The sequence below is a fragment of the Eleutherodactylus coqui genome, chromosome 2 (assembly GCF_035609145.1).
Source record: "Eleutherodactylus coqui strain aEleCoq1 chromosome 2, aEleCoq1.hap1, whole genome shotgun sequence".
Lineage (NCBI taxonomy): Eukaryota > Metazoa > Chordata > Amphibia > Anura > Eleutherodactylidae > Eleutherodactylus > Eleutherodactylus coqui.
In genome coordinates this window covers 44,530,795-44,547,612 of record NC_089838.1, presented here as the reverse complement: position 1 = coordinate 44,547,612, position 16,818 = coordinate 44,530,795, and the positions used below count along the sequence as shown (strand labels likewise).

The window sequence follows — 16,818 nt, the reverse complement described above, 5'->3', positions numbered from 1 at the left end:
CAGTGGCTGTTAATATTGATGTCTGATCCCCCTGAACCACGCGGAGCATCTAACTTCCGTATTGTTGTGTTGTGGCAGCAATCTGAGATGCTAAAGATGATGAAGAACTGTAAGTGGCCTGGCACTTTGTTTGTTGTATTCTGGGCGCCGGCCCTTTAATACGGTTGGTATTCGCCATGCAGGCGGCGGCAGCTCATTAACTTCCCCGCTGCTCCCGGAAGCTTCTTCTCTTCACTTTGGACACAAGTTGTCGCCTGACAAACAAGACGACGAGCGGCGTCCACATGGTGCGCTCCAGGCTGACTCCCACCGCGATGCGCGCTCTATCTGCAGCGCGGCGAGCTGAGCCGGTCGGATTGATAATACTGTAATTATACCGCTTCTTCGTAGAATTGCTCCTCAGGTAATTGACGCAGAAGACATTACCCACAATCCTCTGCTCGCGGGACGGATCCAACAGGACAGATAAGTGGAAGCGGTCGCCTCTTCTGCGATTTTAATCTCACCACTTTGGAAGCATTTAAATTGCCTTAATCAGGTTCTCGGCTTCCGGCGCCGCCGCCGCTGCCGCCGCCACTAATCTCTTATCTAATGTGAAACCTGTTTTTTTATAAATGTCAATGTTTTCTGCGTTTCGCAGTCTGTTGCCTCCATTTTGGACCATGTTGGGAGCATTTGTCGTCCTTTGTGGGAGCCGCCCCTCACGACCCATCGCTGGCGTGGCTGAATGCAGTTACTGTAGACTCTCCGGACAAAGCGTTGGGAAAGAAACACGCATTTCAGAGCTCCGAAATAGAGTGCGACAATGACGTCACCGTGACAAATGTAATGGACTCAGGTAATTGTGAGTTGGTGCTGCGCCCTCGGATGTCGCCGTCACGCAGAGAATCCATTTTATCTTCCAGCTGATTATAGCAGACTCACATCCCTGAACTTCTGTGCCCCTCATCCCATATGGCGGCTGCTCTGAGCTGACAGTACAGTGTCAGCCCCTGCTACCTGTGTCCGTCATCCACTATGGCAACTGCTCTGAGCTCGCAGTACAGTGTCAGCTCCTGCTACCTCTGTACGTCATCCACTATGACGACTGCTCTGAGCTCACAGTACAGTGCCAGCCCCGGCTTGATGTGCCCCTCATCCCATATAATGACTGCTCTGAGGTCACAGCACAGTGTCAGCCCCTGCTGCCTGTGTCCATCATCCACTCTGGTGACTGCTCTGAGCTCACAGTACAGTGTCAGTCCCTGCTACCTGTGTCTGTCATCCACTCTGGCGACTGCTCTGAGTCACAGTACAGTGTCAGCCCCGGCTTAATGTGCCCCTCATCCCACATAGTGACTGCTCTGAGCTCACAGTAGTACAGTGTCAGCCCCTGGCTTAATGTGCCCCTCATTGCATATAGCGACTGCTCTGAGCTCACAGTACAGTGTCAGCCCCTGCTACCTGTGTCCATCATCCACTCTGGCGACTGTTCTGAGCTCACAGTACAGTGTCAGCCCTGGCTTAATGTGCCCCTCATCCCACATAGTGACTGCTCTGAGCTCACAGAAGTACAGTGTCAGCCCCTGGCTTAATGTGCCCCTCATTGCATATAGCAACTGCTCTGAGCTCACAGTACAGTGTCAGCCCCTGCTACCTGTGTCCATCATCCCCTATGGTGACTGCTTCGAGCTCACAGTGCAGTGTCAGATCCTGATTCTTGTGTCCATCATCCAATATGGTGACTGCTCTGAGCTCACAGACAGTGTCAGTCCCTGCTTCCTGTGACCTTCATCCACTATGGTGACTGCTCTGAGCTCACTGTTCATCCTGTATACATCAGCTTTATCTATATAGCATGTGCGGCCACTGCTCAATCGCATATGCTCATGTGAATGAGTCCTCATCAATATGGCGCATCAGATTCCGCAGAACTTGATATTATGGGGCTTTCTGTATGGTTTTAGAGGAAACCCCCACAAACACGGGGAGAACATACAAACTCCGTGCAGATGTTGTCCTTGGTGGGATTTGATGTAAGGCTACAGGATCTGCCATGGTTGGCGTGTGTGCTGCCGCGGTCTCTCGTCTTTCTGTGGACCTTATAGAAATTGTTCAATGACATCCGAGAAGTCGTCACATGAATGTTTAATGGAGCAATCACTTCAGGTTTAAGTAGAATTACGAGTAACGGCTAAAGCTTCTATGGAGGACATTAAGTGTACCGTCCTGCGGACATAGCGGAAGGCGTGCTGACCCCTCCTGTCCTCGCTGCCCTTCCCCAATACTGCACTGCTCTTACTGATAGTACAATACACCATGGAGGCCCCCCTGTAGCTGCAGGTATTATCAGGATGCACCAATCACGCACCCCCCAAATACCCTGCAAAGAAATGACGGCTCCTGACCATAGGGTAACATCACTGCAGTCTTATAGCCCCACCCTCCCTGATCTGGCCACACCTCCTGAACCATATAGTTGTATTATTTATGTAAGATAGGATAGTCTTATACAGTATATGCGTTGCACTATTTATGTACTAGATAGCGGTATTACTTGGACTCTACATGCTGGTGTTATTTATGGCAATACTATATTTCAGTGTTCTGCATATACTGCGTGGCAGTGGTATTTGGGATTACATAGTAGTATTATATATTGCTGATAGCTATGCACTGTATGGCGGTGGTATTTGGCATTACATGGTAGTATTACATATTGCTGATAGCTATGCACTGTATGGCGGTGGTATTTGGGATTACATGGTAGTATTATATATTGCTGATAGCTATGCACTGTATGGTAGTGGTATTTGGCATTACATGGTAGTATGATATATTGCTGTTAGCTATGCACTGAATGGCGGTGTTACAATGTGGTTGCGGTATTTCTGCTTGTAAGGGCATTATGTGGTGGCATATTTATGCACTCTGTAAACATGTACTGTATGGTGGTGTTATTCAGGCTCTGTATTGACGCAGAGTGGATGACGGTCTATAACAGCCCTTCTATATGGCAAGCCCCTTCTCTGCTTGCCCCTCTGCCCCTTGGCTGCCCACCGCCCACCTTTGCTCTGTGGATGATGCCTGTTCTGCATCTGCCACATGACGAGGTAACATAATAGCGTGAAATACCCTCCAGCCCCCTCTCCGCCCCCTCCCTCCGCGAGGCGACCGGATACCTTTTTAACTCCATCCTGTCAATTAAAAGAAGGAAAAAGCGCAAAGAACTAATTGGGCGACTGTGTAATTTTAATTAGCTGTTTTGATAATTAAACTAATGAGTTCCCTTGTGTTTCCACAATATGTGGTGGACGGTTTGATATCGCAGCTTCAGAGCTTCGCTCCGTTCCTTAATTAGTCACTTTTGCATTAGAAAGCTTTATTAATGTCCTTAATTTGCAGTTGAAATGAGGAATCTGCTGTCAATAATTTGGATAATTGCCGACTGTTTGATTATAAAGTCGAGAAGTAGCAGAACGCCATTACGTATGCGAATCCCCGGGGCCGCCGGCCGACCGCGCAGCTCCTTCATCTACATTTCATCCTCTCTCATTCAGGGTTTTTTTTGTTGACCCTGTTAAGGAAGGGGATCCGGCTTATTAGGAGATTGAAGGGCCGCCTCTCGCTCTGCGGGCCGCTCCTCGTCGCCATTGTTCATCGCGCTGCTTGCGTTGTACCTAATTAGTGTCCTTGGAATTAACCACGTGCGCGGCGCACACCTCTGTCGCTGCCGCCATGTTTGTGTAGTGAATAATTGATTGTACTCCACTAATCAGACGGGACGTAATGATGCGCCTCCATTAGACGGCAAGCGGGTGGCTCATCGCGGCGACTATATTTGCTCATTTAATAAAAGGCCGATGTTTCTATTGTAGAGCGACAGGAAAGTGACATTTCGGCGCTTATTGGCAGATGGGACGTGAGGCGTTGCATAAAGCTGCTTGGCCCTGGAGTATTGCGGCGCATGCGTGATGCTGCAGCAGTTTCACCACCCCCAGTGGCCCTCATTGGTCAGGGGTCCGGGTCGGTGCTGCTCGCGGCATCTTCACTCTCCGACCGACGAAAATGTGATGATGTTAATAAAGATATAGAGAAGACTGCTGAGCGCAAGAGCTGACAATCTAAAGGCTTATACACTCAGCGGAAGTGGGCAGGGCTTCTGCAGCATGGTGGACAGTGACCGCACACAACGGCGTAACATGAAGGGCTCCAAATCTATAATGCCCCCCCCCCCCCCCCACATAGAGTCTCCATCATTGTACCAGTCTCCTGCTATGGGCCCCCAAGGCTCCAGGGCCCAATGTCACTGCATCTTCCGCATCTATTGTTGTCGCGCTCCTGCCTGACGCAACTCAACATTCTAAAATATTGGGGGCGATTTACCAAGCGAGATGCGTTGGAATTCTGCCTCCATCTTGCCAATAAGATAGCATCTGCGCCGTGCACCACGTTTATTAAAACCCTTTATTCTGCACACAAGGGGCGTAACTTATAGACAAAGGGGCATCATTTAGTCGAAAGGGTTCTGATTGGACGCTGTCGTTGGATTCTGAGAAAAAAGAATATTGTAAAGTAAGACAAGCAAAAGATGGTAAGGGATGTGCCAAAAGTATAATACGACGTGAACCCCTGTGAGAGACGTGGGGCATCCGGTCTGGTTGTAAGCTGACGGAGATGGATGAATGGATGATGATGATGATGATGCGTCCCAGGACATTTTACATCCTGCGTTACTCAGGAATCCCCCTGAAATAACCTGAAAATGGCGCCTTATTTAAGCACAGACACACTTGTAGCTCCCCGGAGGAGATAAATCAAAAGTGACGCAAAGGAAAACTGTCTGAGCTGCCCACCGCGAGCAACTAGATGCTGCCGGAGGAGAATGAAAGCAGAGCTCTGATTGGCTGCGGTGGGCACCTCTGCTGAGTCCCTTCTACAGATGGCGGACAGAAGACAGAACTGTGACAGAAGTGTGTCCCCCTCTAGTGGTAGATCCATGTAGCAGCATCACACAGACTGAGATATTGACTAGAAACTGAACACAAAACCCAAGTAGATCAGAGGTAGTCTGAGTTCACATGACCATCGGAGGAGGCCAGAGGTCTCCAAAACTCTGTGTCGGTAAGATGAGTGCAGAGGGAGAAATTGACTACGTAGGGGCCAAGGAGACATGTTGTCAGAGTCACAGGGGTCTTCGGTGGGAGACATTGGGGGCCTTTCTCTCTCACAAACATGCCGTCCTCTCAGTTTATGGGGTTAGTAGGGGGTAACAGCAATGGTGTGCGCTAATCCCGCGATTACCACCGATTCAGTAGCAGTGAACCAGAGGGTCAACTGCGGCATACCCTTCCACCACGGCATCTCCCCCTGCAGCGGCGTCTCTTCCCATCGTTGCATCTTCTACCATCATTGCATCTCCTGCCATCGCTGCATCTCTTCCCAATGCGGCGTCTCTTCCCATCGCAGCGTCTCCCCCTGCAGCGGCGTCTCTTCCCGTCGCGGCGTCTCCTCCCATCACTGCGTCTCTTCTCATCGCTGCATCTCTTCCCGCCGCTTTTGTTGGCACTGAAGCTATTTCTGTGTTTTGCAGAAGAAGTGATAATATTCCATGCAGCGAGAACGCGGAGTCCGTTCGTGGTATCCGCGACATCTCGCCCGGGGACATCAATGGAATGTGATTAGACTGTAACATATGGAAATGTTTCCGCCTGACTGATAAGACACGCAGTTCTGTCGCCAGTGACGGGGCCGGCAGTCCGAGCCGCACATGTTTATCAGGAAGGATGGGAAGATTTCTTATGATCGTCATGAAGTAATCCCGGCCGCCTGCCAGTGGGATCTCGGCAGGTAAAGGGGGTCTCCACCCACGAGAAGGGTTGCAAAAACCTGTTAAACAGCCATTAAAACAGCAAGTCCACGTCTCCTGCTGGGCCCATCCGCCAATCTGACTAGCTTGCTGGTCTCTGTGGGCCATCCTACTCGCCAAGCCTCACTTTACCTTCACCAATGCAGCAGCCCCTCTGCCTCCAGGGCATCCAGACCTACATAGGGGCTGGGATAAATGATCCTCATCCCTGTGAGGCTTCTCCCACCTGTGCCATTGAAGGGGTGAGGCTTTTCCACCTGTGTCCTTGAAGGGGTGGGGCTTCTCCCACCTGTGTCCTTGAAGGTGTTTGGCTTCTCGCACCTGTGCCCTTGAAGGGACGAGGTGTAGTGACCAGAAGTCTCTGTTGCTGGCACCTTCTTATGGTCATTCATGTCATGTCTTTTGTAGGTACGCTGTGCAAAAGTGTCTAGTCCTTCTGTTATGTGTATTGCACATCTGCAGCAAATGAGGAGCTAAGTGTTTGCAAGAGATTGGTAGATGCTTGCAATGTATCAATTTGTCTTGTCACCTGGTGTAAGTGAAGATATAAATCTGAGTACTTTGGGTGTGACGGGAGAGTTTTGGTTCTTTGATTCTGGGAGTTTCACTGAGAGTGACAGCCACATGGGGGTACCTTCAACTCCCATGAGGTGAAGAATGGAGGAGGAAGAGCGGTTCCCGAATATCTGTATGCCAGTGACCGTGGAGGAGTGATCCCCAAAAGAAAGAGAGAGCGTGAGCGTGTTGGTGGTGAGTTAAGACCAAGTTCTTATGCAGAGGTATTTTAACCTTGCAGTTCCCACACAGCTGTCCTGTGTCTAAGGATCACCGCGTAGAGGTACTAAAATATTGTTGTTTGCCTGCATGTCCGTTCTGTGTAACTGCCTTTCACCCAGTGTTTATACGAAGTAAAGTTTTGCTAGGCCCTGACCATTCCCAGGGACCTGAGGTACGTAACTCCAGTCTTCGGCTCAATTATTTACCGTTGAGGGTTTTTCTGGTGGGTAACGGAACGGTGGCGTCACACATGACAACCCCTATACATGTTCGCAAAGCTATTAGGCATCCCTTTCCGAGGGGTACCCAGAAGAGGCCCAGCGCTGCCCTGGCCAAGGTTACGTGCATCCCTCCGGGAGGGAGCATGGTGAGTGCCACTGTGACCAGTGTTCATCTTGTCCACCCAGCTCCTCAACGTATGCCCTGTGTCCGGGGTCACCCTATGGGACGCTGCAGAGGCTTTTTCACTTGTGTCATTGAAAGGGTGGGGCTTCTCCCACCTGTAACCTTGAATGGAGCGGGGCTTCTCCCACCTGTGCCCTTGAATGGGGCGGGGCTTCTCCCACCTGTGTCCTTGGGGATTCTGGTTGACACTCCACCACCTTCCACTCCCCTCGCCCCACTGTCCTGCTACTGTTCTGCCACTGGGGACATCATCCTGCCGATTACGCCAAAATCTAATGCTGGTCAAAGTGTTGTAGAGGTGCAGCAGGGGAGGCGACTGACTGGAGACCATAAGAAGCCTTTCACATTGGTGGCAGATGATAGAGCTCCCGGTTTGACAACCCCCAACTCCTTCCAGGGCTGATTGTCTCCTGTGAGAGAAGACAATGTGGAGATCTGGCTATAAGGTCCTCTGGTTGGCATCAGCCATGCAGAGCGCCATCTTATCCCCTGCCGGGAGGTCACAGCTGCGCTGACATACATCTCTGTTCTCCATATTCCTGGTTCGGCAGACGGTTACCCCCCGTCATGAAGGGGTTAATGGGGGGGGGGGTCTCCAGCTTTGTGGCTTCTCAGCAGAGATGCGGATCAGAAACAGAGACGTCGCAGCTAAAATCAGGCAATTTATATGTAAATCGGCAATAAAGCAGAACTGGCGCCGCTGCATAAAACATCCGATTATTGACATTTTGTGTTGTGAAATAGTTAAAGGGCGGATAATTCCCGTTATCGACTCCAGTATTTGCTTAGCGATGAATCTCTGTGTGCGCCGCCACCGCCGCGTGTTACACTGCAATGCATTATTGATTGGCGTTGGGTTATTCTTTAATATGAATGATAATGTAATATCTGCAGCGACGTTACTTTGTCAGACGCGTCCGTCGCGCGGTGGGGGGAGGTGGGGCGACTATTCATTACTCGACAATTGGAGATTTATTAGGAGAAAACTGAAGACGCTCACGTTATTACACCAGGAAATGCTGAGCACCGCACTTCCACGGATGGTGCCAACACAGTGCCAGGCTGCCACCACAATATACCAGGAGTGCTTCACTTACCATGGATGGCGCCATCCCAATAAATAGAGAGTTCTGCACTTACCACGGATGGTGCCAACTTGGTGCCAGGCTACCACTATAATATACTGGAAGCTCCGCACTAACCAGAGAGGGCGCCAACATTCTGCCAGGCTGCCACCACAATATACTGGGAGCACCGCACTTACCATGGATTTTGCCAACATTCTGCCAGGCTGCAACCACAATATGCAGAGAGCGCTGATCTTACTACAGGTGGTGCCAACGTGGACCCAGGCTGCCACCACAATATACAAAGAGCTCTGCACTTACCATGGATAGTGTCAACTTGGAGCCAGGCTGCCACCACAATATACAGAGATCTCCGCACGTACCAAAGATTGTGCAAACATAGTGTACTGCTGCCACCACAATATACAGTGAGCTTCGCACTTACCACGGATGCCAACTTGGTGCTAAGCTACCACCATAATATACAGGAAGCTCCACACAAACCAGAGATGGTGCCAACATTCTGCCAGGTTGCCACCACAATATACAGGGAGCGCCGCTCTTTCCTTAGATGGTGCCAATATTATGCCAGGCTGCCACAACAATATGCAGGGAGCTCCACGCTTATCATAGATGGTGCCAACATGTTGCCAGACTGCCACCACAATATACAGAGAGCTGCACACTTACCAAAGATGGTGCCAACACGGTGCCAGTCTGCCCTCGGAATATACATGGATCTCTGCACTTACCACAGATGGTGCCAACATGGTGCCAGGCTGCCACCACAATATGAAGAGAGTGCGGCACTTACCATAGATGGTGCCAACTTGGTGCTAGGCTGCCACCACAATATATAGGGAGCTCTGCACTTACCATGGATAGTGCCAACTAGGTGCCAGGATTCCACCACAATATACAAAGAGCTCCATACATACCAGGGATGATGCCAGCATGGTGCAAGGCTGCCACCACAATATGCAGGGATTGCTGCACTTACCATGGATGGTGTCACCATGGTGCCAGGCTGCTACCACAATATACAGGAAGCTCTGCACAAACCCCAGATGGTGCCAACATTCCGCCAGGCTACCACCACAATATGCAGGGAGCTCCGCACTTATACATGGTGCCAACATGCTGCCAGGCTGCCACCACAATATACAGAGAGCTCCGCACCTACCACAAATGGTGCCAACATTCTGCCAGGCTTCCAACACAATATATAGAGAACCCTGCACTTACCATGGATAGTGCCAACTTGGTGCCAGGATTGCACCACAATATACAAAGAGCTCCATACTTACCAGGGATGATGACAACATTGTGCCAGGCTGCTACCACAATATAAAGGAAGCTTTGCACAAACCAGAGATGGTGCCAACAATCTGCCAGACTGCCTCCACAATTCACGGGGAGCTCTGCACTTACCATAGATAATGTCAATGTGGTTCCAGGCTCCACCACAATATGCAGGGAGCTCCGCACTACCCAGAGTTGGTGCCAACATTCTGTCAGGTTGCCACCACAATTTGCAGGGAGCGCTGCTCTTACCACATATGGTGCCAACATGGTGCCAGGCTGCCACCACACTATGCATAGAGCTCTGCACTTACCATAGATGGTGCCAACATGGTGCCAGGCTGCCCCCATAATATGCGGGGTGCTCTGCACTTGGTGCTGACATGGTGCTATGTTGCAAATCAATGGTTTTGTTTCGTCCCGTTATGCCACCGTGAATAGCATGGCTGCATAAGAGGACAAGAACACGCCCATCTGTTTAAATCTGCATTGCGTATTTGCACTGGCTCATTCATTTCAATGGCCTAGTTTGATGTGTAAAGGCCCATTTACACGGACCAATGATCGCTCAAACGACAGTTTGAGTGACAGCTTTGAGCGATCATTTTGCATAAACTAGCTACTTAATAGCTTATTAGCATGCAAATGAAGCCTTAGCTGAATGCAGTTAATAGCCGGAGGGCTCTTATCTGCATTCAGCTCCTTTGTTCTCCAATGGGTAACAATGCTATCAGCACTATCCACGGAGAACTCAGCGCGCAGTCCTGATAAGATCGCACAACGATTTTTAGGTTGGCCTGAATTTAACAATAGCTTTACTTCTTGTCCTTCCAGTTGAGACTCCATTAGTCAGGATTATGAGGGGTTTTTCACCCTCAAGAGCCCAGTGGAGACCGAGCTTTCTTTGATTCAAGATCAGTATTTTCCGGGGTTTCTCCTTGGGCTATAGTCCGTATCTCACAGATACACTGATTATAGTACCACCTCTAGCTTGGATACAAGATGTGATATGGGCATTCATGGAGGTTCTAGAAACCTGTTGTACAATCTCTAGCTTTGATACAAGATATGATACAGGCGAGCAAGGAGGCTTTAGTACTCTGCTGGGCTGCCTCTAGCTGTGGTGTTTCTGCCGATATATTTGGAGTTGCAGGTGTAGTAGCCATGCAGGACCAGAGAGTAGTCAGAGGAGAGCCAGGAATCGGCAACAGGTGATCTCAGGTCGTGGTACAAGGGAGGAAGCAGGTATCTTGGTCAAGAGGAATGCCAAAGGTTGGTATGAGTAGTTTTCAGTTAGGTTGTAGAGGAGCAGACAGGAGAGCTTGACCTAGGCTGTGAAGCACAATAATCACGCACTTAATCAGTGGCAGGGTCAGGTTTTTATAGTTAGCCTAATTGAGAACTGCGCAGATCTAGAACAGGGGAACAGGCCAGGGATCTCAGGATCATTGCTATGTTTAAGCAGAGGAGCTGTCCAAGGGCTGGATGGCTTAGCAGGGAGAGCAGCCGGCTAAGGCACAGGAGGTCCTGGGTTAGATTTCTGACAGTAGCCCCCTCCTTCAAAGATGGCCTCCGGACATCCCAGGTGGGAGTTTCCCTGGATATCTTTTGTGGAACTCGCTCATGAATGTTGGGGCATGTACATTTCGGTCCGGTTCCAAGGAGTTTTCCTCTGGCCTTTCCCTGCCACTGTATGAAATATTTTAATCTTGATGTTGTTTGGAGTCAAGGATCTCCTTCACAATAAATTCATCTTGGTCTTGTCCCTTTACAGGAGGGCGAGGCGGTTGCTGTCTTAAGAAGAAGGTGTTTTCCTGAAATAGTTTTAATAAGGACACGTGGAAAACGGGATGAATTCTCAACCTGCCTGGGAACTCCAGCTGGAATGCTACCTGCTTGACCCTTTCTTAATCTGGAAAGGTCTAGTAAACTTTTGCCCAAGTTTGGGAGAGGGAATGTGAGCCTTCAAAATCTTGGTTGATAACCACACTTTTTCTCCAACCCAGAAGGTAAGAACAGATTGGCAGTGTTGATCCTGGGCTTCCCATAAGGCTTCATTCATTTCCTTCAGCCAATGCCATCAGTCTGTGGTTAACAGTCGGAACAGGAGTGTTGATAGGAAGGCCAGGAATGAAGACAGGATGTGTACCGTAGTTGGCATAGAAAGGGCTCTAAGTGGGAGAATTATGTTGGGCATTGTTGTGGGTAAACTCTGCTGATGATAAATAATCCACTCAGTCATCCTGGAGATGGGAGATGAAGCAGCGGAGATACTGCTCCAGAGTCTGGTTTGCACTCTCGGTCTGACCATTACACTAAGGATGAAAGGTGGAGGAGAGATTCATGGTAGTTCCCAGGGCCATGCAGAAGTGTTTCCAGAATATTCACGTGAACTGAACCCCTCTGTCGAAGATCACATACTCAGGAATTCTGTGTAGTCAGAAAACTTCCCAGATCATCAACTCCACGGTGTGCTTGGCAGTGGGAATTCCTTTGATGGGGATGAAGTGAGCCATCTTCATAAGTCATTTCATGACAACCAGGATGGTAGTCATTCCTTTTGAAGGGGGGAGATTCACAATGAAGTCCATAGATATAGATTTCCATGGCCTGGATGGAACTGGAAGCAGTTGTAGGAAACCCAGAGTACGAACCTGTGGCATCTTGTTTTGAGCACTTGCATCACAAGAGGTGACATACCTCTTTACATCCCTCATGCAATTTGGCCAACAGAAGGAACGAAACAAGAGTTCCAAAGTTTTTGTGACCCCCAAGGTGACCAGCAAGCTTGGAATCATGGACCAATTTAAGGACTTCGAGTTGACTTGCCTCGGGGGCATATAGTTGGTCTTTTCACATCCACAGTCCATTCCTAAAAACAAGCTCCACATCTTTAGAGGGACTTCGGAAAAGGTAATTTTCGTGTCCTTCTTTCAACTTAGCTAGCAGATTTTCTGAGTGCAGAATGCCCAAAAAAGTTTCTTGGGGACAGAATAGTGCAGTCCATGTTTGATCACCCTTCAGGCTTCAATAAAATCCTGGACAAGGCGTCCACCTTGCCATTTCTAGTTGAACCTCGAGAAAAGTAGGTTCAACTTTGTCATTACTTGTCTTCATCTTGCTTGTCTTACCAAAAACGTCTTGTCTGTACAGAGAAATTCTAAGTCCTTATGGTCAGTAAGGACTGTTGCTGGGTGATGAGTTCCTTCCAGGAGGTGTCTCCATTCAGTTAAGGCAACCTTAGTGTCCAGAAGCTCCTTCTTTCCGATGTCATAGTTCTCTGCGGTTGACAAGGTATTTGACAGAAAGGCACAAGGTTGTAGTTGCATCCTATCTCTGAGTCGTTGTGATAGGAAAGCTCCCATTGTGGAGTCAGAGGCGTCTACCTCAACAACCAAAGGAAATTCTGGTCTTGGGTGGATCAGCACTGGTGCCAAAGTGAAAAGAGTCTTTAGTTTGTCTAAAGCGAACTGCGCCTCCGTGGACCAAGAAAATGCTTGTGCTTTCTTTGTGATGGAGGTGATAAGAGAGATTACCTTTAAGAAGTCCTTAATAAATTTTCTGTAGAAATTTGCAGATCTGATTAGGTCTGTACCTCCTTTACATTTCTTGAAATGGGCCAATCAGTGATGGCTTTAATCTTGCTGGGGTCCATACTTAAGCCATCTCCAGAGATGATATAACCCAGGAATTGCATCCGGGGTTTGTTCAAATTCACACTTCTCTAGTTTGATGTAGAGATTTTTCCTTTAGAGTCGTTCCAAGACCACCCGGACGTGCCTGTGATGTTCTTCCAAATTGTCAGAGAAGATAAGGATGTCATCGAGATGCCACCACAAATTGGTACAACAGGTCTCGGAATACGTCATTGATGTGCTGGAAGGTAGTGGAGGCATTGCAGAGGCCGAAGGGCATTACCACATATTTGAAATGAACATACCTTGTTCTAAATGCAGTCTTCCACTCATATCCTGGGCGAATCCATGAAGGTTATAAGCCCCTCTTAGATCTAGTTTGGTGAATATTTTAGCAAAGCAGAGTCTCTCTAGTAACTCTGGAATCAAGGGGAGGGGGTAGCGATTTTTAAACGTAATCTTATTTAACTCCCTGTAATCGATACATGGTCACAGGGTTGTGATATTATTTTCCACAAAGAAATAGGGGCGCCCCAGCGGGGAGGAAGAAGGTCGAACAAACCCCTTATTCAAATTTTCGTACAGGTATTCTCAGATTACTTTCAACTCTGGTTCTGAAAGGTTGTAGATCTACCTGAACTGAATAGAAGCACCTCTACTGAATAGGGAGCAACTCTACTGGGCAATCATAGGTGGTAGTTGGTCATCGTTCTACTTGCTGCAGACATTCCTGAACATTTAGTATTGAACCAGTAACTTCTCACAGTCCTGCTGACAATCCTAGGGGTCTTACACTGGTTTAGGGGTGGATGGCGCCATCTTGCAGTTCTCTTTACAGTATTCTGAAGGGAAGGCAATGGTCTTTGATTCCCAGTTGATAGAAGGATTATAGGTAGAGAACCAGGGGATCCTGAGAATCACCGGAAATTTAGGGGATGAGATGAGCTGAAAGCTGATCGTTTCTTGATGGTCAGGCTTCCTGCGGAGTTCTAGTTTGATTGTCTCCTGTGTGACTGGTCCTGAGGACAAGGGTGACCCATTCACGGTCTCCATATCAACGGGTATGGACTTAAGTCTGGTAGCAATGTTTTTGTCAAGAGCGTATCTTAAGTCTTTGAGGTCTCCTCCCACTCCTGAATACAACATGCTGACTTCCCGTTAAGATCTCTATTGGGAGGACAAGGTTGTGGAGTGGGGAAAGGGTTTTCACACCATCTTGAAATACAGGTGAAAAAGCTTCCGGCATTCCCCTGTTTCATGCCGGCTGCATTGGTTGTGATCTTGACATTGGCTAGGGCGAAAGTCCTTTGGAACTTATTTGGGCAGTTTAAAGCATAATGCTCCAAGCTTCCACAATAAAAGCACAGATTTTCAGCACGGCGCCTTTCTTTTTCAGTGGTGGAAATCGGTTTACGGATGACATTAACCTGCATCAGTTCTGGTTTGGCTTCAGTCCTTGGCTGGGGATTCAACATGGATTGACTAAAAGAATAAGGGGTGTTAGTGCCCAAACCCCACAGTCTCTCCTTTCGCCTCTTGAAAAGTCTCTGGTCAATTCGGATACATAACTGAATAAAATCTTCTACGTTATCAGGGGTCTCCACTCTGGCAAGCTTATCCTTTACGCACTTAAATAATCCCCATCGAAATTGGCTCAGTTATGCACCTTGGTTCCGTGTGGTATCAGTCACCCAGCGACGAAATTCTGCCGTATATTCTGCAACAGAGCATCGCCCTTGTCGTAGGTTGTGTAACCTCCCTTAAGCTGTAGCACAGCGATTGGGATCCTCAAAGATTTGCTCCATAGCAGTCGTGAAGGCAGCGAGGCTGTCGAGAAGATTACTGTTGGTCTCCACATACGGTGAGGCCCAAGTGAGCAGAGGTTAATGATGAAAACACCTTCTTCCTTTTGCAATGTGGGCTACATCTGAAAATAGATTCGGCATTGGTTGAGTAAACCTCAATAGTGATTACAATCCCCACCGAATTTTGCTGGCAGTGGCATGCAGACATCTGAGCCTGAATGATGCAAATCCAGAAGTTGCTTCTGTAAGGTAATTATCTCCTTCTATTGATCCAGCACCAGTGTCTGTAATCCAGAAAATGTTTCTTGGTATGAGGCACAGAATTCTTGGAGCTCTGTCACTTGTTTCCACAGGGTGGTCACTACGGACCCCAATTTGGTTGTGATTATTTTGTGGTGTTTCCAGAGTCGCAGGTGTAGTAGCTGTGCAGGACCAGACAGTAGTCAGAGGAGAGCCAGCATTTGGCAACAGGAGGTCTCAGGTCATGGTACAAAGAAGGAGGCGGGTATCGTGGTCAGGAGGAATGCCAGAGGTCGGTATCAATAGTTCGCAGGTTATAGAGGAGCAGACAGGAGCTTGACTAAGGCTGTGAAGCACAATAATCACGCACTTGAGCAGTGGCAGGGTCAGGCTTTTATAGTTGGCCTACTTGGGAACTGGGGAGAGCTACAGCAGAGGAACAGGCCAGGGAACACAGGATCATTGCTATGCTTTAGCAGAGGAGTTGTCTTGGGGCTGGATGGCTCAGCAAGCAGAGCCCCCGGCTGGAGCACAGGGGGGCCTGGGTTTGCTCACTGACACTACCTTGGAAACAAGATGTGATACGGGCAGGCATAGAAGCTCTAGTACCCTCTTGTACCACATCTACCTTGGATGCAAGATGTGATACAGGTAGGAATGGAGGCTCTAGTACTCTGTTGTACCGCCTATAGCTTGGATACAAGATATGATACATGCAGACATGGAGGCTCTAGTACCCTGTGGTACCACCTCTAGCTTAAATACAAGATGTGATACAGGTGGGCATGGAGGCTCTAGTAATTTATAGGACTGCCTCTAGCTGGGATAGCACATATGATACAGATGGGCATGGAGGCTCTAGAACCCTGTTGTACCACCTCTAGCTTGAATACAAAATGTGATACGGGTGGGCATGGAGGTTCTAGTATACTGTTTGTCCATCTCTAGCTTGCGCACAAGATGTGATACAGATGGACATGGAGGTTATAGTACCCTGTTGTACTACCTTTCGCTTGGATACAATATGTGATACAAGCATACATGGAGGCTCTAGTACCCTGTTGTACCACCTCTAGCTTGGATACAAGACATGATACAGGCGGGCATGGGGACTCTACTATTCTGTTGTGTCACCTCTAGCTTAGATAAAGGTGTGATACAAGTGGGCATGGAGGCTCTAGTACCCTATTGTACCACCCCTAGCTTGGATAGAAGATGTAATACGGGTGGGCATGGAGTCTCTGGTACCTTGTTGTGTGGCCTTTAGCTTGGATACAAGATCAGATACAGTTGGATATGGTGGCTCTAATACACTGTAGGGCCACCACTAGCTTGGATACAAGATATGATTCGGGGGACATGAAGGCTCTACTGCCCTGCTGTACAGCCTGTAGCTTGAATTCATGATGTAATTCAGGGGGCAAAGAGGCTCTAGTACCCTGGTGTACCACCTTTAGCTTAGATACAAGATGTGATATATGCAGGCATGGAGGCTCTAGTACTCTGCTGTACATAGATACAGGCGTAAAAGAAGGGTCTAGTACCCTGTTTTAATGCCTCTAGCTTGGATGCGCGATGTGATATGGGTGTGCATGGAGGCACTAGTACCCTGTTAGACCACCTCTATCTTGGATAGAAGATGTCATACGGGCTTTAATGGAGGCTATAGTACCATGTTGGAACACCTCTAGCTGGGATACAAGATGTGAGACAAGTTGGCATGGAGGCTATAGTATCCT

The 16,818-nt window shown here is 48.6% G+C and overlaps 1 protein-coding gene across 1 annotated transcript in view; it reads left to right on the top strand.

Moving 5' to 3' along the window:
- Positions 1-706: 706 nt before the first annotated feature.
- Positions 707-16,818, top strand: part of LMO3 (LIM domain only 3) — a 64,417-nt gene continuing 48,305 nt past the window's right edge. The window contains exon 1 of the mRNA XM_066589741.1: positions 707-838. Within this exon, the coding sequence (XP_066445838.1) occupies positions 829-838 (10 nt within the window). The 5' untranslated portion in view covers positions 707-828. The remainder of the gene's footprint in view (positions 839-16,818) is intronic.